Raw genomic sequence first — 26,174 nt, 5'->3', positions numbered from 1 at the left:
ATCTCCTGACCTCGTGATCCGCCCGTCTCGGCCTCCCAAAGTGCTGGAATTACAGGCTTGAGCCACCGCGCCCGGCCTTTTTTTTTTTTTTTTTTTTTTTTTGAGATGGAGTCTCGCTCTGTCGCCCGGGCTGGAGTGCAGTGGCGGGATCTCAGTGCACTGCAAGCTCCGCCTCCGAGGTTTACGCCATTCTCCTGCCTCAGCCTCCCGAGTAGCTGGCACTATAGGCGCCTGCCACCTCGCCTGGCTAGGTTTTTTTTTTTTGTATTTTTTAGTAGAGACAGGGTTTCACCGTGTTAGCCAGGATGGTCTCGATGTCCTGACCTCGTGATCCGCCCGTCTCGGCCTCCCAAAGTGCTGGGATTACAGGCTTGAGCCACCGCGCCCGGCCTGTATTTTTTTTAGTAGAGACGGGGTTTCACCGTGTTAGCCAGGATGGTCTCGATACCCTGACCTCGTGATCCACCCGCCTCTGCCTCCCAAAGTGCTGGGATTACAGGTTACAGGGTTGAGCCACCGCGCCTGGCCCGGCCTACATTTTTCAATTCAGACAAATGTTTATTGAGTGCCTTATGGGGCCAGGCACTCTACTTGACTTCAGGGGATTCTAGTGATAAGCAAAACCAGTCAAGGGGAGAGACTATTAATAATTAACAATAAACAAATACATATATATGACTCATGGGAAATACCCAGAGGATAGCAGCAGGGAGCATTGTCGGAGAACAGGGAGGTAAGGAGTGACCATGGAGTGGGTCATATCTGTGTTTGAATCCTTGCTTGGCCATTTACCTGCTGTGTGACCTCGGGCAAGCCTCTTCACTTCTCTGGGCTTTGGTTTCTCATCAGGAAGAGAAAGCTATCAATCTCCCTTTCTTAGGGATGATATCACGAGACAGAGAACATTCATTCCTCCAATATATATTGTGCATCTTCTCCCACTCCGACAAATTACTTGCCCAAGGTCACCCAGATGGGCAGTGTGTGTGGGTTTTGAACCAGGTCTGACTGGTTCTCTGGATCTGGTCAGTGGTGGGGGGTGGGGATAAGTCCTAGTCTTCTTCCCCTGAATCAGTCCTTTAGGAGTTGGGAACAGTGATCTGCCTCATGAAGGCAAAACACCTGTCTATCTCCCCACCACCATGGCAATGAGGGGCTTCTGCCCTGAGAAAGACCTATGGTTGCATGACACAAAAGAGACTGTTCAAAGGGACGTCATCATTCAGCAGGGCAAGCCTCCTTGCTGGGGGCAACCTGGTAGCTCCTGAGCCTCCCTCATCTTCACTGAGTCCCTCCAACTCTGAGTTCCCATACCCCTCACTGAACTCCCTTCTCCCATGGCAAGCCTCCGCCAGCACCTTTGCACACACTCAGCCCCTTCCCTGCACTGAGCCCCAGCAGTCACTGAACAGCTCTTCTTCCCCTCTGACTGAGTCACCCTCCCAAACCCTCCCCTTCCCCTCACTGAATCTCCACCACCCCTGGTCACTGGGCACCCGGCCTCTGACCTCCTCCCTCCCCAATCCCTCCACCCTTTCTTTTCGCTGAGCCTAGCGCCTCTCACCCACCCGCCTTCCTCTCCCAGCCGCTTCTGAGCTGCCTCTTTGGAGCCCAACTGTCTCGCCCACGAGTCCCCATCACTCAGTCTCACTCAGTCTAAGACACCTGAAAGCACTTAGAGAACATGTATTCGTGGGGGGAGGATGAGGCTCTGTCATCATCCTGCACATCATGCAAGCATGCCATCTGCCTCCTCTTCAGGCTGCAGCAGTCACACTGGCCACATTTTCCGCAGGTCCTCCTGAGCCCAGGGTCTGCTGCAGTCCTACCCAATCAGGTTCAGGGCTGGTTTCTATACCCCCGGCCCTTGCCCCCACCCACCACAGAGACCTCCCATCTCTGATGGCACCTTCAAGTAGATGGAAACTGAGGCAGGCCCATGATGTCTGGGCCAGTGTTTGGTATGACAGCTTTATTTCTGCTGGGGGAAAAGTGAGCAGGGCTCTATTCTATCATTTGTCAGGGCCAGATGAGAAGCGTCAGATAAAGTCCCACATTAGGAACGTCCCTCCACCAAGAGGAGTAGACCCAGGTATCTGAGCCCCCAGAGGGTATGAATGGCTGAGCTGGTGCATTTCTGTACAGATTCAAGAATCTGGATTCAGCCACAAGTCGGCAATATGACGTTGGGCAAAGCACTACTGCCCTTCAGGGTCTCAGTTTCCCCTTCTTTATTTATTTTTTGAGATTGAGTCTTACTCTGTTGCTCATGCTGGAGTGCAGTGGCACAATCTCTGCTCACTGCAACCTCTGCCTCCCGAATTCAAGCGATTCTCCTCCCTCAGCCTGCTGAGTAGCTGGAACTACAGGGGTACGCCACCACACCTAGCTAATTTTTTTGTATTTTCAGTAGAGACAGGGGTTTCACCGTGTTGGCCAGGCTGATCTAGAACTCCTGACCATAGGTGATCCACCCACCTCGGCCTCCCAAAGTGCTGGGATTACAGGCGTGAGCCACCGCACCTGGCCAGTCAGTTCCCCGCCCCCGGCTTTTTTTTTTTTTTTTTTTTTTTTTTTTTTGAGACGGAGTCTTGCTCTGTCGCCCAGGCTGGAGAGCAATGGCACGATCTTGGCTCACTGCAACCTCCGCCTCCCGGGTTCAAGCGATTCTCCTGCCTCAGCCTACCGAGTAGTTAGGATTACAGGCGCCCACCACCACGACCGGCTAATTTTTTTGTATTTTTAGTAGAGATGGGGTTTCGCCATGTTGGTCAGGCTGGTCTTGAACTCCTGACCTCAGGTGATCCGCCCGCCTCGACCTCCCAAAGTGCTGGGATTACAGGCGTGAGCCACCGCGCTCGGGCAGTTCCCCCCTCTTTAAAAGGTGTAGGAACACCCGCTGGGAGGTGTAAACACGAGCCAGGGCAGGGAAGGAACTCTGCACACCGTGGGGTCTGGGACTCCTCTGTGATGCCACCAAGGTTTGCAGGCTCAGCGGCAGCGCTGAGGTATTTGTTCTGCGAATAAAGGGCCCTACCTATCGTGGAATCAGCCCAGCCAGATCCCCGTCCCACCCGGACGGCAGTCGCCCCTCAGCGTTAACCCTTCCGCTGCCCCAGTGAGGTGGGAGAAGGGGGTCCTGGAGAGCCCTGTGGCCCAAGAGAGACCGGGCAGAACTGATTCGGCCAAGGGCAGCATGAGGTGTGGGAGGAGCACTGCCCAAGGAGTCAAGCCTCCTGCGTTCTAGCCCAGGCTCTCTTAGCACAGAGGCCTTAGGTAAGACCCTCCCCCGGATGGAGACCGGATTCCATGATTTTCTAAACACCAGCTACCAGAGCTTATGACTCTGAGGGGCCAAACCAGGGAAAATGAGGCTCCCTTTGCACCCAAAATTTGGGGAGAGGCGAAAGAGGACTGGAAGCCCTAGCAGGCAGAATCCGACGAAGGGCAGGACCTGAAGGGTTTCGGCAATGCCCTGAATGCGCAGCGGTGGGGGCGGATTCAGGGCGTGCCCGTCTCTGATTGGCTGTGCCGCCCGTCGCTTCGCCTCATAGTCTATAAGATGCGCAGGCGGAGGGCGCGGCGCTGGGGTGAGGGCTGTGGCAGTGCCTTCCTCTTCAGGTTCCCGGTGCTCATCCTCCCTGCGCACCTACAGCCGCAGACCGCCGGGGGGCGGGGGATGCCGGGCTGCCGCATCAGCGCCTGCGGCCCGGGGGCCCAGGAAGGGACGGCAGAGCCGGGGTCGCCGCCGCCGCCCCGGGAGCCCATGCCGTTCTCTCAGCCCCCGCCCCCAACTCCGACCTTGACCCCTACCCCGACCCCGGGTCAGTCCCCGCCGCTGCCGGACGCAGCGGGGACTTCGGCAGGCGCGGCCGAAGGCCAGGAGCTGCAGCGCTGGCGCCAGGGCGCTAGCGGGGTCGCGGGGCTCGCCGGCCCCGGAGGGGGCTCTGGCGCGGCGGCGGGGACAGGGGGCCGCGCGCTGGAGCTGGCCGAAGCACGGCGGCGGCTGCTGGAGGTGGAGGGCCGCCGGCGCCTGGTGTCGGAGCTGGAGAGCCGCGTGCTGCAGCTGCACCGCGTTTTCTTGGCGGCTGAGCTGCGCCTGGCGCACCGCGCGGAGAGCCTGAGCCGCCTGAGCGGCGGTGTGGCGCAGGCCGAGCTCTACCTGGCGGCTCACGGGTCGCGCCTCAAGAAGGGCCCGCGCCGGGGCCGTCGCGGCCGCCCCCCAGCGCTGCTGGCCTCCGCGCTGGGCCTGGGCGGCTGCGTGCCCTGGGGCGCCGGGCGACTGCGGCGCGGCCACGGCCCCGAGCCCGACTCGCCCTTCCGCCGCAGCCCGCCCCGCGGCCCCGCCTCCCCCCAGCGCTGACCTCCACGCCTGGACCCCTGGCCGCCCCGACAAGCTTCGCCGAGGTGCCGACCGACCGACTGATCGCGGACGCCGGCTGCATGGACTACGGATCCGCAGGAAGAGACAGTGGGGGGCCAGGGGCCCAGTAGAGGAGGGTGAGGTGCGGTCTTAGCGGCTGGTGCGTTCGAGGGTCAGGGCGTGTGGGGGGCTGATCCAGGGCCGCGGAACTCCCTTCCCTGGAGCTTCTGGCGTCTGCTGGGTCCTTAGTAAAGCTGCCACGTTCTGTTCCCGCCTCTCCCTGACCATCTGGGGAATGAGAGGTGGTACCACCAAGTCTCCATTATAAGAGTTGGACTCTTGACGGGGCTCGATCCCACGAACGGGTTGGCGGCAAACTTTTACCATTTGGAACCTGCGGCACGGATGCAGCACCCCCAATCCTCACCCCCACTTGCGTGGCCTTTCCCGGGCCCCTCGGAGCTGTGAGCAGTCTTGTCCTTGAGGATGCTGCTTACTGGCGTCGCCCAGCTCCATGCCTTCGGGAGGACAGAATAATGAGGCCCCAGGATGGGATGGGGGCTGGCACAGGGCTGTACCGCTGAATTCCCCTCTAGGCCTGTTTCACCTGTGGGAAGTTGGAATCCCAGAGAGGTTTAGGATTTGTTCTCTTCATACTTAGGCCCTTCTTCTAGGAGACAGCTTTTCTTATGCCGTCATGCAGGTTCGCTAAAATTACGGCCTGACTCAGATAACCAGGACAGGATGTCTAGCACCTCCTCACCCAGGGACCCTTACATAGCAGAACCTAGAGGCTTAACTCCCAAACTGTCACTAAGATGACTTGGCCCGGGTGGAACCAGGTGATACCCTTTAACAGGCCCCAAGGGGGCAGGTATGGCATCATCTTCCAGAAAGGGGGGGCCTTAAAGAGCCAGATCTGAGGTGAGATCTGCTTCTCTTCCTGTCCAAATGCCCTTCGGCCTCCCATTCCTCTGTCCCCACTGTGAATGACCTGGCTACTGTATTGCTGCTCACCAGCTGAGTTAATTTCACTCTCACTTGTCAGTCTGCGAAGTGGATCTCTTCACCTTCCCAGAGGGGCTATGGTGATGTCAACACAGGGCAGAGGTCCTTCTTCTTCCCCCCTAAATCATGGAAAGATCATTTATTTTTTGTTGTTTGTTTGTTTGAGACAGTTTCACCCTTGTTGCCCAGGCTGGAGTGCAATGGTGCGATCTTGGCTCACTGTAACCTCCGCCTCCCGGATTCAAGCGATTCTCCTGCCTCAGCCTCCTGAGTAGCTGGGATTACAGGCATGCATTACCACGCCCAGCTCATTTTGTATTTTTAGTAGAGACCGGGTTTCTCCATGTTGGTCAGGCTGGTCTCAAACTCCTGACCTCCGGTGATCTGCCCGCCTTGTCCTCCCAAAGTGTTGGGATTACAGGCGTGAGCCACCGCACCTGGCCGATAATGTATTATTTTAACTCACAGCTGGAAACAGGCACTGCTTTTGCTGATAGAGCCATGAACTAATTTAAAGTCCTACTTTTGCAGAGTGAAGAGGGGATTTCTCAAGGTCACATGCCAGTGAGGGAAGAACCAAGGTCCCTGGCCTGTGTGTGCACCTCCCACAGTACCCTGGACAGGGGCTAGGGAGAGTTGTTCTCTGGATCCTGTCTGCTCTGTGACTTAGAACAACTCTGCCCCCTCTCTGGGCCTCTTTCCTCAGTCCCTCCTTGAGTCAGGGCTTGGGAATGAGGTGAAGTGGGGAGGATCCTTCCTCCCACAGGAATCTGGGAGGGTCAGGTGCACTGCTCTGACAGGCTGAGGCTTGGGGCCCTTTCCGGCTCCTCCCTCATCAGCCCTTCTCCCTGGATACCAAACTTTTTGGCTGGTTTCTCAGCTAACAGCCAGGCTTTCCTGAATGCTTTCTTAGCTGGGGAAGGGAGGTTCAGGAGGGGGTCTCAGAGCCTGTGACAAAGCTAGGGAACCCCAGGGAAGTAGTGAAGGGGGCAGTGCCATCCTCTGGTCTTTCCAGACAGGGACACCTTCCAAAACCACTTGGGTCATTTGGGGTCTAGAGGCTTAGAGAGGACAGGACTTCCTGGAAGGAGCTCAGCTCAGGTGCTGGGCTGCAACCAGGACTGTTTGTTTTCTGGGTTGCATGGGAGGGGGCACTTGGTCCAGAGAAGCTTTTAGCTAATGGTGTAAAGTGCTCCGTGCCATCACAGTTTTGACTTTCTCCAGGATTTATTTGTAATCAGCTTGTCCTGATTTGGGGGTGGGGTGGGTGAGTAGAGAATTAGAGATGACACTGGCTAGTGTGTGTGTGTGAGGTGGGGAGTAGTAAATGGAGACTGGTCCTGCTGTCACAGGCAGCTCTGCCCCCTCCCTCCACTTCCAGATGTCCCACTGCTCCTCATCAAGCTTCCTGGCCGGGGCACACACATGCAGACTTGAACCCCAGCTCCTAGTTCTATGTCCATTACCCCATAGCCAACTAACAAAAGGCACCTTCCCACACCTGCCTGACCCTCCAGGGGCCCCTCTAGAAGCTTACCCATCTGGCTTTATTCAGGCCAGGTGCAGTGGCTCATGCCTGTAAGCCCAGCACTTTGGGAGGCCAAGGAGGGCCAATCACTTGAGGTCAGGAGTTCAAGACCAGGCTGGCCAACATAGTGAAACCCCATCTCTACTAAAAATAACAAAAATTAGCCAGGCGTGGTGGCGGGCGCCTGTAATCCCAGCTACTTGGGAGGCTGAGACAGGAGAATTGCTTGAAACCAGGAGGTGGAGGTTGCAGTGAGCCGAGATTGCACCACCACACTCCAGCCTGGGCAACAGAGCAAGACTCTGTCTCAAAAAAAAAAAAGCTCACCCATCTGCCTCCATTTTCTTCTTAATCAGCAAATATTGATAGGGGCTCAGAAAGCAGAGCCAAATCAGAGGGTCTCTACTTTTAAGGGCTTATGTCTCCTAGCCCTTTTCCAGGCAGGCTTTCCTGGCTGTCACTATCCCAGGGGACCCCTTAGGGGCTGAGCAGTTTGTTGGAGGCCAGCTCTAGCCCTGGACAGAAGGCTGACTTTCAGAACACTTTCTTGGTGGCCCTCAGCTCTGGGGACAGGACTGAGTACAGGGATCTTGGGGGACCTGTGCATGGAGGACACTGACGGCCACCAGTGAATGTATATCTCAGCAAAGGGAAATGAGGGGAACAGGAGCCTTTCTTCAGGCTGGTGCTTGGGGCTGGGAGACCAGTTCAAGGTTCTAATCTAGGTACCTGCCCCTCAACTGGATAACCATGTGGGCAGTGCCACCAGAGGGCAGTGTGGGGCTGCTTTCTCCAGAGGAAGGAGGCGTGGCCTGGAGCAGGTTCAGTCCTTTATTGTTCCCGCCCCCAGTCATCCCTTTCCCTGGTAGTCCCGGGGCTTCCTAGACATTGGGCTGTAGGGGTCTGGGAGAACGAGCAGGGTAGTCGCGGTCGGCGCAGCCCTAGAGCGGGAGTGTAGTTCTGGGGATAGCTTCCTGGATGGAGTGGGACTGGAGGCCAGAGCTGTGCCTAGGGGCGGGAACCCTCTTTGAAAGGGGAGCAGAGGAAGTTCCTTTGGCTGGGCTGAACCTGGAACCCCAGGGAGAAGACCCATTAAGAAAGACTTCCAGGAAAGACAGGTAGCCCTTGTCGGGGGTCACTATCAGGATAAAAGACCAGAGTCATTTTGTATTCACAGATTTGTTACACTAATTGATCAGAACCCAGGGTCCCGCTGCCAGTGGCGGCCAGGGTTGCCTCTTAGAGATTAGGCTGGAGCCACAGAACATGGCCGAGGTGCTCCAAGCCTGTAGCCGCTCCCCTTCCCTAAGCCTGTCAGCGGGTTCTTTGAGAACAACTCGGGTGCTCAGGCTTCTCAGAGCTGAAGGAGAGGCCTGCTGTGCAGGAGGAGGTATTTGGGAAAGCTTGGAGATCCCCAACCTACTTCTTCCCCCATTGGTCCTTGACTGCACCCTGGCCAGGGGCGATGGGGGAAGGGAACCCTTGGTTCTGGAAGAATAACCACCTCCTCTATGCCAGGCCCCTGAGCACTTTACACCCATTAATCTGTTCCGGTCTTCCCAACCACTCTGCAAAGTAAGGGTTATTATTCCCATTTCCACAGGTGAAGAAAGAGGGAGGGTGGGTGACTTGCCCAAAGACATAGGAGCTGTAAGTGGGGGATCCCTTAAACATTAGGCTATATGGTGATTCATTTATCAGGCTAAAGAGGGGTCCATTTAGGGGGATATCTGGGCTCCCACATTCAAGGCTGTGTATAGTGACCCCTGGTTCTTGGGTCTTGGAAGGGACATGAGATGCTGGAGGGGTGGCAGAAGGTGCCTCTCCCAGAGTCTAGGCACGCCCCAACCTGGTTGGGCCTTCGGGGGTGAGTCAGGCTGAGTCAACACACCTGGCTTCTGAGGGTGGGCCAAGGATGCTCAGGGCTCAAGCCTCCCAAGGGCTTGCTTTGGAGGGCTGCCTCCTCTCGCTGCAGATCTGGGCTGGAATATTTGGTGTCAAGGCAAGCAAAGAGCCTGGGATGGCAGAGGAGGAGGATGACAAGCTTCATGGTGGGGGCAAAAAGGGCTGCCGGTGGAACAAGACAGACCTGAGATTTAGTCCTGGCCTGGAACTCCTCAGCTGAGGGACCCTGAGCAATGCCTTCCCTTTTCTGAGCCAGTTTCTTCTGATTTTTTGTTTTTGTATTTTTTCTTTTTTCTTTTTTTTTTTCAGATCCAGACCTACAAATGTTTTTGTATTTTTGAGGGGACCTAGGGAGTAGAAAACTTGAGTGTTACCTGGGTGCGGTGGCTCATGCCTGTAATCCCAGCACTTTGGGAGGCCGAGGCGGGCAGATCACCTGAGGTCAGGAGATCGAGACCAGCCTGACCAATATGATGAAACCTCATCTCTACTAAAAATACAAAAATTAGCCAGGAGTGGTGGCATGCATCTATAATCCCAGCTACTCGGGAGGCTGAGACAGGAGAATCACTTGAACCTGTGAGGTGGAGGTGGGCAACAGGAGCAAAACTTGGTCTCAAAAAAAAAAAAGAAAACTTGAGTATTAAATGAGAAGTCATACTAAGTACCTGGCACATAGTAGAGATCCATAAATGATGGAACCAATTTGCCCAGCCCTGGAGAGGCCGCCAGGACAGATCCCCAGGCAGCGTGGGCCTCTGCTTCTCTAGAGCATCACCATATCAGGAATCCCTGGAATGGGCCCTGGGGAACTCCATAAGGGGAGAAGTGGAGGAGGGGCAGGCTTTTCATCCCAGGAACATTCCATTCTAACTGCTCAGGCTAGGGGATCCCAGCCAAGGACAAAGGCCCAAGGGAGCCTCTGCTTCCCCAGGAGCCCCATTCCATACTATTGCCTCCTGCATCTTCTCTCCACAGTGCCTGCCTCCCCCCCACCCCACAACTTCAGGCAGATTTCAAGTTGAAGGGTTTGGGTGGGGCTGGGTGGCTGTGGGAAAGAGGCCATTAAAGCTCTTGGAATTATTCTTTCCAGCTCCTTGCAACTCCTCAGAGCCTCCACTCTATGGATCTGGACTCCTGGATTCGGCTTTCTCCCCGGGCACTTCTTTCAGGAAGACTTTGAGAATTGACCTTACACAATCCCAGCGCCCTCCTCACAGGAGCCTTTCACTTCACAGTGGCAAGGGGCTGGTTCTGGGGAACTGGCCGAGGCTCTGAATTTCTTCATATACCCCACGTTTGACTTTGGCTTACACTGTACAACTGGAGATGTTGCTACAGGTCCCTGAGATGCAATCAGATCAAGCGTAGCAAGCATTGCCAATGGGAAACTCAAAAGAATTTACTTATTTTTCCCTTTCCCCCTACCCCATCCCCGGCCAAGAATTTCTTTTAAAGATACCGTCATCATTCTTAAACAACACTCTTAACCCCCAGCCGGGGTCCTCATTTTAGTAGATGTCATTGCTTCAAGTCTAATGGCACCGGGAGGCCTGTTTGAGGGAAAACATTAGTTTGAAAAATCCCTGTTTCCTTCATCCACTGCCCTTGTTCTCTCCACATGGGAGTATGCCTGTGGCCCCTCAGAAAGTCTGCTAGCTTCTAGGGGTTGGGATGGGGGACACACCTTTTTCTCAGGAAGAGGTGGTGGCAATGTAAAACATCTAAGCAAAGTTTTAAATGGAAAAAAAGGAAGCACATTTAAACATCCTGATAATGGAGGGAAGGGGTCACATTTACACACAGCCCAGAACTTGTAGAATTCTGCAAAGTGAATGTATATTGAATTAGTCTCCTGCCTTATACATTCAGGAAGAATAAATTTCCATAATGTAAGGCAAATGCATGGGGTTCTGAGGTTTACTTTGCAAGTGTCCTTGCTGCCTTTCCTCTGTGTCTATTATGGCTCTTTAAGTTGACAGTTCCTGGAGCAGCTTCTATTTAATTTCGTTTGGCAGTCTGGCCCTGTTGACTGACTTTGATTTGCAGACCAATTCTCCCTTGACCTGACTCACAGCCACCTGCTCTTACCCCCCTCCTCAGGAAGTCTTCCTCATTAAAGGATGTGATGAGGGAGCTCAGGGATGAGAATGCACATGTGAGACTGTGTGACACCGAGGGGGGTTGTGTGAATTGGTGACAACATGGCAGCACGATGGCCTGTGGGGGTTGTGTGACTGTGCTGGCGACCATATGGACCTGTTTGTCAGTCAATGGGTAAGTAGGAGATAGCACATTCAAACTGGGAAGCGTTTTAAAAATAGGCTATTCTGGCCTGGCATGGTGGCTCACACCTGTAATCCCAGCACTTTGGGAGGCTGAGGCAGGAGGGTTGTTTGAGCTCAGGAGTTCGAGATCATCCTGGGAGATCCCTTCTCTATAAAAATGAAAAAATTAGCCAGGTGGGGTGGCGCATGCCTGTGGTACCAGCTACTTAGGAGGCTGAGGTGGGAGGATTGCTTGAGCCCAAGAGGTCAAGGCTGCACTGAGCTGTGATCGTACCACTGTGCTCCAGCTTGGGCAACAGAGCAAGACCCTATCTCAAGAAATAAAACGAGACTATTTCCAAAGGCGTGGGTTGGGCTTAAGAAACTAACAAGGGGCTGGGTTTGGTGGCTCACACTTGTGATTCCAGCACTTTGTGAGGCTGAGGCGGGCAGATCACCTGAGGTGAGGAGTTTGAGACCAGCGTGGCCAATGTGGCAAACCCCGTCCTATTAAAAATACAAAAATTAGCCAGGCGTCATTGTGTGCACCTGTAGTCCAAGCTCCTTGGGAGGCTGAGGCATGAGAATCGCTTGAACCTGGGAGGCGGAGGTTGCAGTGAGCCAAGATTGTGTCACTGCACGCCAGCCTGGGCAAGTGCTGTTCCACCCGCCGAAAAAAAAAAGAAAGTAAGAAGGGATGGTGCAGCTCTCTGGGGCCAGCAACAGTGAGAAGCCTTTACAACTCTTCAGTCTGAGGGTGAGGAGAGGTCACTGTGTGGAGTGGGGCTCCTGACAGGAACAGTGACCTTTGGTTGAGGGATGTGGCCAACCATGGCAGCCTGGTAGAGAGGAAACAAAGAGAATAAACATCTTCTCCTCCCTTAAGTCTCCTTAAGACGCTGGATGTCTCATTGGCAACCCAACAGGAAGCTGGGGAACAAGGGAGCCATTGATGCAGTCCACAGATGCCAGCCCCCAGGGCACAGAGCAGAAGTTTGGCAAGTGAAAGCAGAAGGGCAGCATATCATGTAACTGTCTGAGGCTGTGCCTTGTTCGTCAAAGTCCAGAGCAATGCTCCTTCCCCATCCGCTCCTTCCCCATCCGGACCTCCCATCACCCTCGGGTCTGAGTGGGTGGGTGGACTGTTGCTTGGAGAGCACAGTGAGGTTGGAAGGTAGAGGACAGGGCTTTCCCCCTCAGCCTTTGCCTTGCTGGCTCTGAGTCCCAGTTCCTGATTCCTGCCTGTCCTGGTGTCTTAAGTAGCCGCAGGAATTGTCCACAGGAGGAACCATGTCAGCCACTGAGTTGGTGTTTTTCTCACACCCAGAAACACTGCACCACTCCCAAACATAACCACAGGCATGCTGCTGCCATCATGAGCCCTGGATAGTCATCTCAAGCCATAATTAGTGTCACGTGTACCAAGAAAACGTACATCTTGGCCATGTGCGATGGCTCACGCCTGTAATTCCAGCACTTTGGGGGGCTGAGGTGGGCAGATCACGAGGTCGGGAGTTCGAGACCAGCCTGACCAACATGGTGAAATCCCATCTCTAGTAGAAATACAAAAATTAGCTGGGTGTGGTGGCGGGCACCTGTAATCCCAGCTACTCAGGAGGCTGAGGCAGGAGAATGGCTTGAACCCAGGAGGCGGAAGTTGCTGTGAGCCGAGATTGTGCCACTGCACTCCAGCCTCCTGGGTGACAGAGCAAGACTCCGTCTCAAAAAAAAAAAAGAAACGTACATCTTGCCATACTGCTACACTGTGCCATAGTCACATATAAAATGACAAATGTCACAGTGATGTCAAATTATGCCCTGCTGTCACATATGTATAGGAGACAACTGTCACAATCCTGTGAAATCACAGTGCAGGAGCAGGATGGAACAGAAGTTAACAGCAAAGGCTTTGGATCCAGACAAACCTCTTTGACCTCTCTGGCCTCAGTTTCTGTGTCTGCCAAATGGAAAGAATGCTTTCTTTCCCCTTGTGGAGTTGTTGCAAGGATGATATGGGAGATCATGATTGGGAAGACGTCAGCATAGTGCCTGCTGGAGTGAAGCCCACCAGGAATGGTGGCTGCTACTGTGGACACCTGTCTCACATGTCCCCACTGCCTCACACCCGTGCGTGTGTGCAGTACCAGCAGCTGGATGAGGCCAGCCAGACACCCTCAGGTGCATGTGCCAGAGCACGTGCACATTCACAGGCAAGCTCTCTGCCCGGAATGCTCTTTCTCTAAACATCTTCATGCTCACCTCCAACCACCTTTATGTCTTTGTTCAATCAAATGTCACCTTTCAATGAGTTGCACCCTGACTTTTTTTTTTTGAGATGGTGTCTCGCTCTGTTGTCCAGGCTGGAGTGCAGTGGTATGATCTCAGCTCACTGCAACCTCCGCCTCCCAGGTTCAAGCAATTCTCCTGCCTCAGCCTCCTGAGCGGCTGGAATTACAGGCACACGCCACCATACCCAGCTAATTTTTGTATTTTCAGTAGTGAAATATATGGGGTTTCACCATGTTGGCCAGGCTGATCTCAAACTCCTGACCTCGGGTGATCTGCCCACCTCAACCTCCCAAACTGCTGGGATTACAGGCATGAGCCACTGTGCCTGGCCCCTGACTTTCAATTTGCAAACCCAAGCATTTCCAGTCCCTTATCCTGCTATATTTTTACATATCACTGATCATCTAAGACCATACAGTTCAGTTTATTTTCTGTCTACTCCGTTAGAGTGTAATCTTCACAAGGACAGGGATTTTTTTCTTTCGTTTGCTGATGTATTCCCAGCACCCAGAACGGTGTCTGCCACATGGTGGCTGAATGCAGTGTATACACACATGTACCACACAGGTTTCTGGCTTTTTCAGCCCTTAACACAAGCACATCCAGGTAAACTCCACCCCCCAGCCCAAAAAGGTAAGTATGTTGTGTTTATACTGTAAGCCTCTCATGCCAAGGCTGAAATGGCCAACTCAGGAGGTGGGAAAAACTTAGTCCTTCCCATGACCATAGTTGGGTGGTCACAGCTGGGATGGGGATGGGAGCTGGTTTTAGTCACCAAGCAAAGAAAGCCTTTCTGCTCACTTTCCAGCCATTTTGAGCTCAACAGCAGAAGGGACTCAGAGCAGGTGAGGTGGCTGGACTCACCCTGGTGACCTGGGGCCTCCTCTGCAGCATTGCTTTTTCCACCCTGGCTGGAACCATCAAAGTCACCACTTCAGAGGCCCCTAATGTGGCTGAATATGTTAAGGGCTTTGCAATCCCTGGATCAAAGAGGCTGGGCAAACAGCGGGCAGCGTCCAGGCCCATGATTGACTGGCTGATGCCCTGAGGGCGCAGCATGCTAGGAGCTTGTGGTTGACACTCCTAGACAGCCTGGCATGGCACCATCTGGGTTTGGGAAGGGGAGACCCTCCCCATCCAGGGGATCTGATTAGAGCGAGCCAGAGCACACCCATCAGTGCTCGGGGCAAGGGAAGGAGCTGGAGGACTGAGGGAGCCTCTCCCAAGTGGAGGCCCTACCTGGACTCAGGCTTAGGGGGGACCCTAGCAGTTCCCCAGTCTCAGCCACCTTTACTGCAGGGGCCTCCAGTCCAGATTCACCTAGCCTGTTCTCTAGCTGCTCCCTTGGAAGAGATGGGGTAGACAGAGCTAGGTTCAAGTACCCCTGAGCGCCAGCGTCTGAGTCTAGGCCCAGAGCTATTTGGATTCCAGGTAGAAAACATAAAAATATTTACTCCTTAACAAGAGTCCTAGACCTGCTAAGGCAACATGCAGGTGCAGGTCACACATGTAGATAGCAGCTCTCAATATGCAGCTGGTCAGGCTGGGGCTGGGGTTGGGAGGAGGGGCAGTCCTCCAGCCATAGCCCAGGCTTCAAACCCCACCCCCTACAAACGCTCCCTTCCACAGTACAAGCCAGACTCCAACTAGGGGAGGCAGCTGCAGCCCCCACAGCTACAGAAGGTCCTTATTTCCCCAGAAAAAGCATGGCACTAAGGTTCAGTGTAGACAGTTTTTATTATAAGGCAGGTGTTAAGAGTGCAAAATAGCAACAAATCCAGGGGAATGCCAAGGGGGTGGGAGTATGGCTCCCCTCCCCCATGTGAGAGCCCTGTAACCAAGCCAGTGGGGTGGGAACATTGACTTGACTGTGGCAAATTCAGGCTTAGCACCCTCCAAAGAACAAGCTCCCAGGCAGGAAGGCTCCTTGCAACAAGGGGGAAAGGAGTGGCACCCTGGAAGGGGCCTGGGCTGTGACCTACCCTGGGCTGCTTGGCTCCTGTATACTGCCCACCTCAAACCCTCAAGAGGAAGGCTTCACAGCTTGGGGTATGTATTTCAGAGAACTGGGCTAAACCCAGCCCTCCCCAAACCCATGTATCTGCCTCAGACCTCAGTTTCCCTCCTCCCAGTGATTACCCAAGTTGGACCATCAGGCCCTGTAGTGGCCCAGCCTGACCAAAGTGACAAGTCCCCGTAACATACCATATATCAGTCAGTGTGTGGGCTGCAGGCCCTCCAAAGCTGCTGGGATCACCACAGGCTGGCCCTAGTCAAAAAGACCCTCTTAGGCCATGGGAATCAATCTGAGGTGCTGTGCATTAAGGCTACCACCCCAAATTTGTTTCGCCCCTGAAGGCAATTGACTTCCAAGACAAATGGCTCCTGCACCCCACCATTATGTGGGTCCAAAAGTGTGATGCAATAACCAAAGGGTCCTCCTGCTGAGAGCCAAAGGGGCCTCGTGCTCGGGGAAGTCCGGTCTGTTCAATTGAAGGCCCAACCCTGCAGTGCTGGGCCACCTGGCACGGGCTGCGTCTCTGGTCATGTCCTCCACACGCTCTTGGAGGCCCCACCCCACCCCGTGAGGCCCAGTCCCTTCCCTTCTGGCCAGGGTCTGAGTCAGTTACAAGGCAGCCAGGTGGGATAGGCACGAGCCAGGAGAGGCTGCACAGGGGTCACATAGTAATTGACAGTGGCTGGCACAACCCCGTCGGTGCCTGGAGGGCGCCAGGCCAGGGCGGCAGTGGCAGCCGGGCCCTGCTCAGCCAGTGCCTGCAGCGCCAGTGCGGCAATGAGGTCCAGCGTCTGGCGGCGCTCGTGGTTCATGAGGCACACGGTGCTCTCGTTGACCACCCGGTGCAGTGTCACCAGGCAGGCGTAACGGCGGGCTGCGTCACCCCCACCAAAGTGGGCCTCCAGGTAGCGCTCTAGGGTGCGCCGCTGCTCCACCAGGTCTGGAAAGTCGATGAAGAAGCGGGAGCACATGTAGCGCTGCAGGGCGCGCACATCGGTGCTGGGCCGGGGCCGGAAGCCCCGCACCAGGAGGTGGCAGTACTTGAGGAGGCCACCACCTCGGATCTCCTCGGGACTGCGCGTGGCGATGACACGGTGCCGCAGGTGCTCCAGGGCCTCGGCAAAGTCCCCATACAGGCTTTCACCTGTGACTGTTGGGTGGAAGGCCTCAGACATGGGAGTGGACGAGCACTGGCTAAAGAGCAACAGGGAGTCCAGGATGATCTGGAAGGAGTCTATGCTGAATTCAAACTGGCGTCTCACTGAGTCCACAAACTTGAGCTCCACGTTCTTGCCGCTCTTGTTGGACAGTGAGATGAGACTCCAGCGGTCCGAGTCTGTGCACACTTTCACCAGCTTCTGCACGTATGCCTCCTTGAGTGTCAGTGGCGTGATCTTGGCCCGGTTCACACCGGCCGGCAGGAAGTCTAGCAGGCAGGCCAGCACCACTGCCTTGGTCAGTTGGAAGGATGCCTCACTGCACAGGTCCACCCGGAACACCAGGTCCAGATCCTTGTAGCCCAGGCCACTCTCAGGGTGCAGCACGTGGCTGGCAGCGGAACCATGCAGCCGCACACTGTGCACCTGTAGGCCCTGCTCCTCCAGGCTGCTGCGGACCACCTTCGAGGGGAGAGCAGGAAGGAGAGGTGTCAGGAGCGGGTCCCAGGGGTCCACCAAGGACTTCCATGTAGTTATCCCAGTAACGTCAACCACTGTTGGCCCCTAACCAGCTGTTATGCTTTTGGAAAATCATCTAACTTTTTATTTTTTTGGAAAGTGGGAAGTCATTTAACTCTCTTAAGCCTGATCTGAGAATGGACCATCTGGAGGAATGGCCAGGAAGAATGGCAATGATAATAGCACACATCTGCATAGAATTTACTAAACAGCAGGTCACTTAATCCTCACAATAACCCTGTGAGGTGGATACTATCATTCCCACTTTACAGAGCAAAAATGGAAGTACAGAGGGGTCAAGTAACTAGCTCAAAGGCAAACAGCTGGTGAATGCAGAGCTGGGAATAAAACTCAGAGTCCAAAGTCTTTTTTTTTTTTTTTTTTTGAGATGAGTCTCACTTTGCCGCCAAGGCTGGAGTGCAGTGGCATGATCTCGGCTCACTGCAACCTCCATCCCCCTTTCAAGTGATTCTTCTGCCTCAGCCTCCCAAGTAGTTGGGATTACAGGCACCTGCCACTGTGCCTGGCTAATTTTTGTATTTTTAGTAGAGATAGGGTTTCACCATCTTGGCCAGGCTGGTCTTGAACTCCTGACCTTGTGATCCACCCGCCTCCGCCTCCCAAAGTGCTGGGATTATAGGCGTGAGCCACTGCGCTTGGCGGTCCAAGTCTTGACCATGCTATTCTACCTCTCAAACTGCTAGTAAAACAGTTCTGTGCCAGGCACTGTGCTAACTGCTCAAACATGTTGGGAATATGGTTAGCATTTCACATTCATGACCACATTAACCCTCCCAATAATCCTACATTTGAGTATTATTTTGATTGATAGATGGAGGACCTCAGGCACAGAAAGGTTAAGAAACAAGTCAAGGTCATAGAGCGGTCAGGCTGAGACCAGAACCCAGGTTAGTTGGATTCTCAAGTTCATGTATGTCCTTTTGACTACAATGCACTCATCCTAATTCATCCTTACAAGGACCCAGTGAGGCAAATATTGTATACTTTTTTTGCTCTCAGATGAGGAAACTGAGGCTTACAGTGGTCAAACAGCTAAGGCTCAGTGAAAACTCTCAGCCCTCAGACAGCCTCCAGGCCTGATGGCACAGGACAGATAAACCTATAAGTGGTCCCTCCCCTGAGGTACCAGGTAGGGAGAAGAGTGAAGCTGGGGGTTGGGGACATTCAGTTTTCTCAGTAACCCAAAGTTGCCCTGAAAGTGACCAGGCAGCATTCCCGTCCTGAGTGATTCTGCAACCCTGCCTTGCTGCCAAGTCAGCACCCAGCTCCAGACCAGGCTGTTCTCCTTGCCTCCCAGGGAATTACTACAAAGAATGCACCTAACTGCTGAGAAGGCAAGCTGTGGTGGGGCAATCCGAGGCGGGCGGCGCCCTCCAGGAAGACTTCCGGGAGGAGCACCTTTACCAGGGGAAGATATTGTCATGGCAATGGGGGAGGTAAACAACTGGCCATAAGGAACACAGAGAATGGGGCATAAGCAGCTGGCCATCAGGAACACAGAGGGTGGCGGAAGGAGGCTAGGCACCTAATGAGTGCCAAGCAATGGACCTTGTTGCCAGAACCTATGGGGACAGGTCTTTTGTTTGTTCTTTTTTTTTTTTTTGGGACAGAGTCTCTCTCTATCATCCACGCTGGAGTGCAGTGGTCAGCTCACTGCAACCTCTGCCTCCCAGGTTCAAGTGATTCTTCTCCCTCAGCCTCCCGTGTAGCTGGGATTACAGGTGCCCATCACCATGCTCAGATAATTTTTGTATTTTTTGTAGAGACAGGGTTTCACCATGTTGGCCAGGCTGGTCTTGAACTCCTGACCTCAGGTGATCTACCTGCCTCAGCCTCCCAAAGTACTGGGATTACAGGCATCAGCTACCGTGCCAGGCCAAGTCTTTTTTTTGTTTGTTTTTAATATGGATTTTTTTTTCTGCCTTTCCAAACACTTCTCTACCTTCCTTTCCTCCATCCCTTTTTTTTTTTTTTTTTTTTTTTTGAGAGAGTCCTGATTTTGTAGTCCAGGCTGCAATGCAGTGAATGCAGTGGCACGATCTCAGCTCACTGCAACCTCTGCCTCCCGGGCTCAAGCAATCCTCCCACCTCAGCCTCCTAAGTAGGTGGGACTACAGGTGTGTGCCACCACGCCCAGCAATTTTTTATTGTTTGCAGTGATGGGATTCTGCCAGATTGCCCAGGCTGGTCTTGAACTCCTGGACTCAAGCTATTCTTCTGCTTCGGCCTCCCAAAGTGCTGAGATTACAGGCATGAGACACTGTGCCCGGCCTGGGACAGGTCTCCTGGGAAACTGAAGCTCACAGGAGGGATGTCACCTGCACAAGATCACGTGGAGATGCCTTCAAACCCAGGTATGGCTGACTCCAAAGCCTATCCTGTTTCTACCACATTACAGTCCCAGGGTTCAGAAGGAACAGGGACTAGTTCGAATCCACCTTCCCTTTCTAAATTTCAAAGCAAAGGCAACCCTCAAGGTACTGAAGCCCAGAGCCAGAGTAGTTGGGGAACAGGAAGATGGGGGTTGGGAGATGCCTTGGCCAGACAAGGCCAGTCGCTGCAGTCCAGTCTGTGGGACTTCTAACCCACACCCTGGCAGCTGGCAGCTGTCCTGCATGGGCCAAAGACCTTGGTCGAAGGACCCAACCAAACCTGCAGAGAAGACCAGCCCCTTCCTCAGATCCCATTAGGGCTGACTGAGCCTTACTCAGTGCCAGCTCCTGCTCCCAGGCCGGTGCCCACCCCAGGGCTTGGCATCTGGCCTAGTGAGTAGGTAGCAGTACTCGTTAAAACCCCTGCGTCAGGGCCATGGGGCCAGCTGTGTCAGCCAGCCAGTCGCTGTTGTCTCCTTCCCAGGTGTGACTACAGCCAGCTTGGCAGGCGGTCACCAGATACCACCACACCCAAGTACTGCAGGGCAGCTTGGTGCCTCCTGAATCAGACTTTCCAGCCATGGAGGGGCAGTGGCTGCACCCTCCTTTCTCCCATGCCAAGGCCCTCCCCACAACCACTCTGCTCCAGGCTGCTGCTGAGACCTGCAGGGAGACTGACAGACGCTGTCAGCCAGCAGGCTTACAAAACTCACATGCTGTGCCGCCTGATGCAGGCCCTCTGGCTGCAGCGGGAGAGATCAGATTGTCTAGTTCAATCCTCTGGGCCCAGAGAAGGCAAAGGACTTGTCTAAGGTTACACAACCAATAAAAGGCCTCCCTGCCTGTAGCTCTGGGAAGCCTCCTTACGGTAGGGTGGGTCCCTTTAGCACAGGTACAAGCAAGAACAGCATCTCTACACTTGGATCGCCACTACAGGCAAAGCCTTGTAGGGGTGGAGAGGGAGAAAGCTTCCAATTTTTGAGCCATAGGACAACTCAGTAGCAGTGAAAAGCCCCAAGGCAACAACCACCACCACCCTCCCCCTCTCCCCTGCCCCCAACCCTGCACACATCCCAATAGCTTTAGAAGCTGCCAGCTGTGGATTCCTTCCAAGAAACTTTCTTTCCTGTGGAGGCAGCTGTACAGGTCAGGTGAAGGCACCTGTCCCCTTCGGAGTCTGGAACCAGAGAGGGTGTTGGAGAGCAGCAGCCTAATCCATCCATCCCAGCTGAACAGATGGGGACACTGAGCCCAGCAAAGAGAATCAACAACAAACAGTCCAGGGCCTGAATCCAGAAGTCCAACTTCCCAGCCCAGCTCTGAAGTCTCTGCCGCCCTTCCTCAGCGTTGCCGACAGCTCCCTGTTCTGTGCTATCTCTGACTCGGGTTTAGAAGGATATGGCACCACCATTGCATTGTAAAGTTAGCTTCTACTGACCCGGAGTCTCCCCCATCTGGCTAGGAGCACCTGAAGGGATGGAGGCTGAGTCCCAGTCATATCTATGCCCTTGGTTTCCTAAACAGGGCTTGGCACAGAGCAGACACCAAAAGAGGCAATCTGAGCCATACTGACAGGGCAAGGACTTCCCCTCCTTCCAGGGTACCCCTTGTTCTTGCAGACTGGGGCTGCCGTACTGAGCTCCACCTTCCCCTCCCTGCCATGCTTGGGGCCACAGTCCTGGAGGTGCAGCAGCTGGGGCCCCAGGAATGACTTGACGGTCCTGGGGAGAAAAGCCTCGACTGGTTTCCTAATCACCCAGGTGACAGCAAGCAGCCGAGGAATGCTTCGGCGAACTCCACTGGGCCGCCTGTGAGTCAGCCCAGGAGAATCTGCCCCCACCCCCTCCAGTTCCTAGTTCCTTGGAGGGTGGGGGAGGTAATCCCCCAGGAGGCACCCCTCCCCCTCTGTGGGAAGCCCAGGTAGTAGGAGACAGGGGAAAGGCCCGCTTCATCCAAAGGAAGCCATCAGCTGGCAGGAATGCACAGGAGTCCTTGCTGGGCTTCTTGGTTTGTTTTATCAGAGGACCCTCCCTAACACCTAGAAGTTGACCTTGAGAGCCGGGGAAGGGGTGGGAAAACATTGAACCTACTGTAATCTGCTCCTGGGAAGACCCAAGATTCTCCAGGTTTGATTTTCACCTCATGAAGCAATCTTGGGTGGCAAACTGACCCAGCTATAAAATGGGTACAATAATTACCACACTCTGGTATTTCAGAACATGACAGCGTCTAGGCTGTACAGATGAAAAAGCAGTCTTGGGGTCGTTGAGGTTCAGATAAAGGGAAGAGTTGGAGGAGGGAGGGGCTGTCAGAATTCTTTTCTCTCTTTCCTCAGGAGAGAGGGGATGTGGGGCCTGAGGCCTGGGTTGGCCTTCATTTCCAGTCTTGGGAAGGAGAAGAAACACCTAAATTGGTCACTTAATGTTGCCCTTGGGGGTGGGGTATCAGGTCTGATCTTTGGCTTAATAAATCTTGGGCCACAACCCCAGCTGAGAGAGAGGGAGTCCCTGACTAGTTTTCGTGGCTTTTCCACGGGGTGGAGGGGGAAGGGGCGGTTTCTCCAGCAGAGGGCTGTAGGAGCACAAGGGCAGAGTCTGCTCCTAGAACCTCGAGAGAGAAAAGGAGGGTGAGGTCCAGGGATGCCCAGATAGGGAAGGAAAAGCTATTTTGGACTCAAGCATGCACACTTACCCACCCAGGGCTGCCTGGCGTCTTTTGTCCTTGCAAGCAGGGACAAATTCTTCCCCCAATGCCCTCGACATCCTCCTCCCCTCTCCCAGCCAGGCCCTGGGTGAGTGATCCGTGGGGAATCAGGGTTCTCTAGGAGTCGAGATGGAAAAGCCAGGTGGGGAAGGATTAGTAGATGCAGGGGGAGGTCTGATCTACCATTCAAAATGCTGTGCAATTGTTACAGCCCTGTCTCCGTTCCTCAGTTTCCCTAGCTGTCTAGAAAGTCAAACAGACTACAAATGCCTTCCAGCCACGAGCGCCTCAGAAGGGATTCCCCCACATACCCCGCCCGGCGTCCTCTCACCTGCACGATCTGCCGGGGCTGCACACTCAGCGTGGGGAAGTTGCCGCGCCCATGAATGGGAATCGGCTCGCTCAGAAGAGCGTCCAGTCGCTTCACCTGTGGCCAGCTCAGCCCGCTCAGGTGCCGTCCGGGGGAGGCCGACAAGGCCTCTGGGTCGGGGCCGCCGCCTGCCGGGGCTGCCGTGGCCACCGCCGTGGCCGCAGCCGTTCCCACCTGAGCAGCCGCCCGGTCCTGGCGCTCAGCTCCGCTCTCCGACGGCATCATCCGCCCGGCTCCCGAGCCCCAACGGCAAAAACCGTGGGGGTGGTTAAGGGGAGGAGGACAGGGAGAGCCGCTGGGCAGGGGCCAAGGCGGGGGGGGGCACGGAGGCAGGGACGGGGCAGCAGCGACGGCGAGACAAAGCCAGGGCACACCTCGGACGGCGACGACTTACCGACCCTAGCGCCTGCAGCCCGAGGCCCAGCGGACTCTTATAGGCCGCGGGCGACATGCCCATTGGCCCGGGCCGCTGCCACACAGCGAGAGCCGCCCCGCCTCTCGACGCTCCGGACAGTGGTCTGCGGAGCTTTGCACGTGAGTCACTGTTCTCCAGGGAGATTCCGATTGGCTAGAGGGCACGCCCCTTCCCCGCCCTCCCTCTCAGACTGAATTCCCTCCTTTGGTCCTTGAAGAACTTCTGTTCACTGTGATTGGCCCGGGCCTGGACTTAAAGGGACAGCGCCCACCCCGCCCCCGCAGGGTCGGGAGGGAGGGAAGTGACCTGCGGAGTTTGTAGCAGAGTCAGACCACTGAGAAATTCCAGGTTCTGTTTTTTGTTTTTTAGCGCTGAGAGAAATTGAGAAGTCACTTAGTCTTGTCCTCCTGGTCACCTACTATTTTCAGAAGCCCAAAGAGATTGCGCCACGTGATCAACTCTGCACAGCACTGCTCATACTCTGGCACTTTTCCAGAATCTAGGAAAGGTATAATAATAAACTCCGTGCATACCAAGGTAAAGGCTTTTTTTTTTTTTTTTTTTTTTTTTTTGAGACGGAGTCTCGCTGTGTCACCCAGGCTGGAGTGTAGTGGCGCGATCTCGGCTTACTGCAACCTCCGCCTCCCGGGTTCAAGCAATTCTCCTGCCTCAGCCTCCCGATTAGCTGGGATTACAGGCATGTGCCACCAAGCCCGGCTGACTTTTTTGTATTTTTAGTAGACACGGGGGTTTCACCATATTGGCCAGGCTGGTCTCGAACTCCTGACCTTGTGCTCCACCCACCTCGACCTCCCAAAGTGCTGGGATTACAGGCGTGAGCCACCGCGCCCGGCCCTAAGGTAAAGGCTTTCTAAGGCACTCTGTTGATTGGCCTTGCAAACCACAGCATGATGAGCGTTGATGTACAGCATAGCCAATTTAGGGAAGGAGAGATCTGCTCAGAGAGGGTTTGTGATTACTCCACTGTCACACAGCAAACTAGTCAGGCCCTGGTCCTGAACCAGGGCTATAGAATCTGTGGTGCATGTTTTTTCCACTGTACCTACCCAAACCCAGCACCTTTCTGGGTCTAGAGAATGAATAATGTGTTTACATGTTTTTCTGCAGGTCTAGACAAAATATAATTTTAAAAAATATATGTTTACATATTTTGCTCTCACACTTTACAGGACCTAGGGGATGAGACTTATGATTGTTGTTACTTTTATTTTTTATTTTTATTTATTTATTTTCTTGAGACAGAGTCTCGCTGTCGCCCAGGCTGGAGTGCAGTGGCAATAATCTCGGCTCACTGCAAGCTCCGCCTCCCAGGTTCACAGCATTCTCCTACCTCAGCCGCCCGAGTAGCTGGGACTACCGGCGCCCGCCACCACGCCTGGCTAATTTTTTGTATTTTTAGTAGAGACAGGGTTTCACCATGTTAGCCAGGATGGTCTCGATCTCCTGACCTCGTGATCTGCCCACCTTGGCCTCCCAAAGTCCTGGATTACAGGCGTGAGCCACCGCACCTGGCCTATCTATTTATTTTTTGAGACAGGGTCTCACTCTGTTGCCTGGACTGGAGTTGACTGGCATGATCATGGCTCACCGCAGCCTCAGCCACCCTAGCTCAAGCAATCCTCCCAATCCCAGCCTCCTGAGTAGCTGGGACTACAGGCACACCCCACAGCACCTGGCTAATTTTTCTATTTCTTTGTAGAGATAAGGGTCTGGCCATGTTGCCCAGGCTGCTCTTGAACTTCTGGGCTCAAGTGATCTGCTCGCCTTAGCCTCCCAAAGTGCAGGGATTACAGGTGTCAACTACTGTGCTTGGTCTGTTGTTACTTTTATTTTTTTATTTTTCCCCAACCTCACCTGTTACTTTAAAAAAATTTTTTTTTTTCTGATTTTAAACATTTGTGCTGTAGCAAAAATTCAGAAATTGAGTCTATCTGATTCATTGCTGCAATTTTTTTTTCTTAAATATTGTTCTCCCGGCCAGGCACGGTGGCTCACGCCTGTAATCCCAGCACTTTGGGAGGCCGAGGCGGGCGGATCACCTGAGGTCAGGAGTTCAAGACCCGTCTGGCTAACACGGTGAAACCCCGTTTCTACTAAAAATACAAAAAATTAGCTGGGCGTGGTGGTGGGCACCTGTAGTACCTGTATTCCCAGCTACTCAGGAGGCTGAGGCAGGAGAATCACTTGAACTTGGGAGGCGGAGGTTGCAGTGAGCCGAGATCCATGCCATTGTACTCCAACCTGGGCAACAAGAATGATACTCTGTCTCAAAAAAAAATTTTTTTCTAACAATACATTAAATTAAATTTCTTTCTCGTAATAGTCTCCCATTCGCCTGTCAGGCAGATTGGGGAGGAGTAATACACCAAATTTACGGGAGAAATCATGACCTAGAAACCGTAAACTACATCCCAATGCCATCAGGTTGACTCTGACAGACCTGGGACTAAACCCCAAGAGCCGGACTCTCACAACATAGCAGCTACTTCCTCTTTCTGGAGGCCAGCCCAGGCAAGAGGCTGCCCCTCTCGCTTCACTCCATCTTGTCTGCGATCAGGGGCTTCCTCTGGCCCTCAGGGAGGGGACCCACTACTTGTGCTACTGCTTGACTATGTGACCTTGGGGAAGTCCCTTTCATCATCCTCAAGGCAAGTGCTTGCTTTGTTTTACCTTTTCTTGAAAGATAAGAAATGGAGGGGCCCGGTGGTTCACGCCTATAAGACCAGGGAGACCTCATCTCTATATAAGACATAGGGAGACCTCGGTCAGGAGATTGACACCATCCTGGCTAACACGGTGAAACCCCGTCTCTACTAAAAATACAAAAAAATTAGCCGGGTGTGGTGGCGGACACCTGTAGTCCCAGCTACTCGGGAGGCTGAGGCAGGAGAATGGTGTGAACCCAGGAGGCAGAGCTTGCAGTAAGCCGAGATGGTGGCACTGCACTCCAGCCTGGGTGACAGAGCAAGACTGTCTCAAAAACAACAACAACAACAACATAGGGAGACCTCATTTCTATATAAAATTGTAAAAAGGCCGGGTACAGTGGCTCACGCCTGTAATCCCAGCACTTTGGGAGGCCAAGGTGGGTGGATCATGAGGTCAGGAGTTCAAGACCAGCCTGACCAACATGGTGAAGCTCCATCTCTACTAAAAATACAAAAAATTAGCCGGGCGTGGTCGCACGTGCCTGTAATCCCAGCTACTCAGGAGGCTGAG

The 26,174-nt window shown here is 54.1% G+C and overlaps 2 protein-coding genes across 4 annotated transcripts; one reads left to right on the top strand and one right to left on the bottom strand.

The window, feature by feature from the left end:
- Nucleotides 1-2,863: 2,863 nt before the first annotated feature.
- TRNP1 (TMF1 regulated nuclear protein 1) lies at nt 2,864-10,706 on the top strand. 3 transcript variants are annotated; one of them, XM_007979854.3, is made up of 2 exons: nt 2,864-4,505; nt 9,898-10,706. In XM_007979854.3, the coding sequence occupies exon 1, from the start codon at nt 3,563-3,565 to the stop codon at nt 4,361-4,363; it is 801 nt and encodes a 266-aa protein (XP_007978045.3). In that variant the 5' UTR covers nt 2,864-3,562; the 3' UTR covers nt 4,364-4,505; nt 9,898-10,706. The 3 variants fall into 3 exon arrangements, with proteins under 3 accessions (XP_007978045.3, XP_037840137.2, XP_007978046.3); XM_037984209.2 differs by having other exon boundaries at nt 2,864-4,523; XM_007979855.3 differs by having other exon boundaries at nt 2,865-4,500.
- Nucleotides 10,707-15,083: 4,377 nt separating this feature from the next.
- TENT5B (terminal nucleotidyltransferase 5B) lies at nt 15,084-23,064 on the bottom strand. The gene is made up of 2 exons (XM_007979853.3): nt 22,481-23,064; nt 15,084-16,996 (listed from the first exon to the last, which is right to left on the bottom strand). Exons 1-2 carry the CDS (start codon nt 22,742-22,744, stop codon nt 15,983-15,985), a joined length of 1,278 nt encoding a protein of 425 aa, XP_007978044.2. The 5' UTR covers nt 22,745-23,064; the 3' UTR covers nt 15,084-15,982.
- Nucleotides 23,065-26,174: the final 3,110 nt, after the last annotated feature.

This window comes from Chlorocebus sabaeus, chromosome 20, assembly GCF_047675955.1.
Source record: "Chlorocebus sabaeus isolate Y175 chromosome 20, mChlSab1.0.hap1, whole genome shotgun sequence".
NCBI classification, from domain to species: Eukaryota; Metazoa; Chordata; class Mammalia; order Primates; family Cercopithecidae; genus Chlorocebus; species Chlorocebus sabaeus.
This window is presented reverse-complemented; position numbering and strand designations above follow the sequence as displayed.

Coding starts and splice junctions, on each gene's coding strand:
- TRNP1 (XM_007979854.3), top strand. CDS start 3,563: ATGCGCAGGCGGAGGGCGCGGCGCTGGGGTGAGGGCTGTGGCAGTGCC.
- TENT5B (XM_007979853.3), bottom strand. CDS start 22,744: ATGATGCCGTCGGAGAGCGGAGCTGAGCGCCAGGACCGGGCGGCTGCT. Junction 16,997..22,480: donor AGCCCCGGCAGATCGTGCAG/GTGAGAGGACGC, acceptor CTCCCCTCGAAG/GTGGTCCGCAGCAGCCTGGA.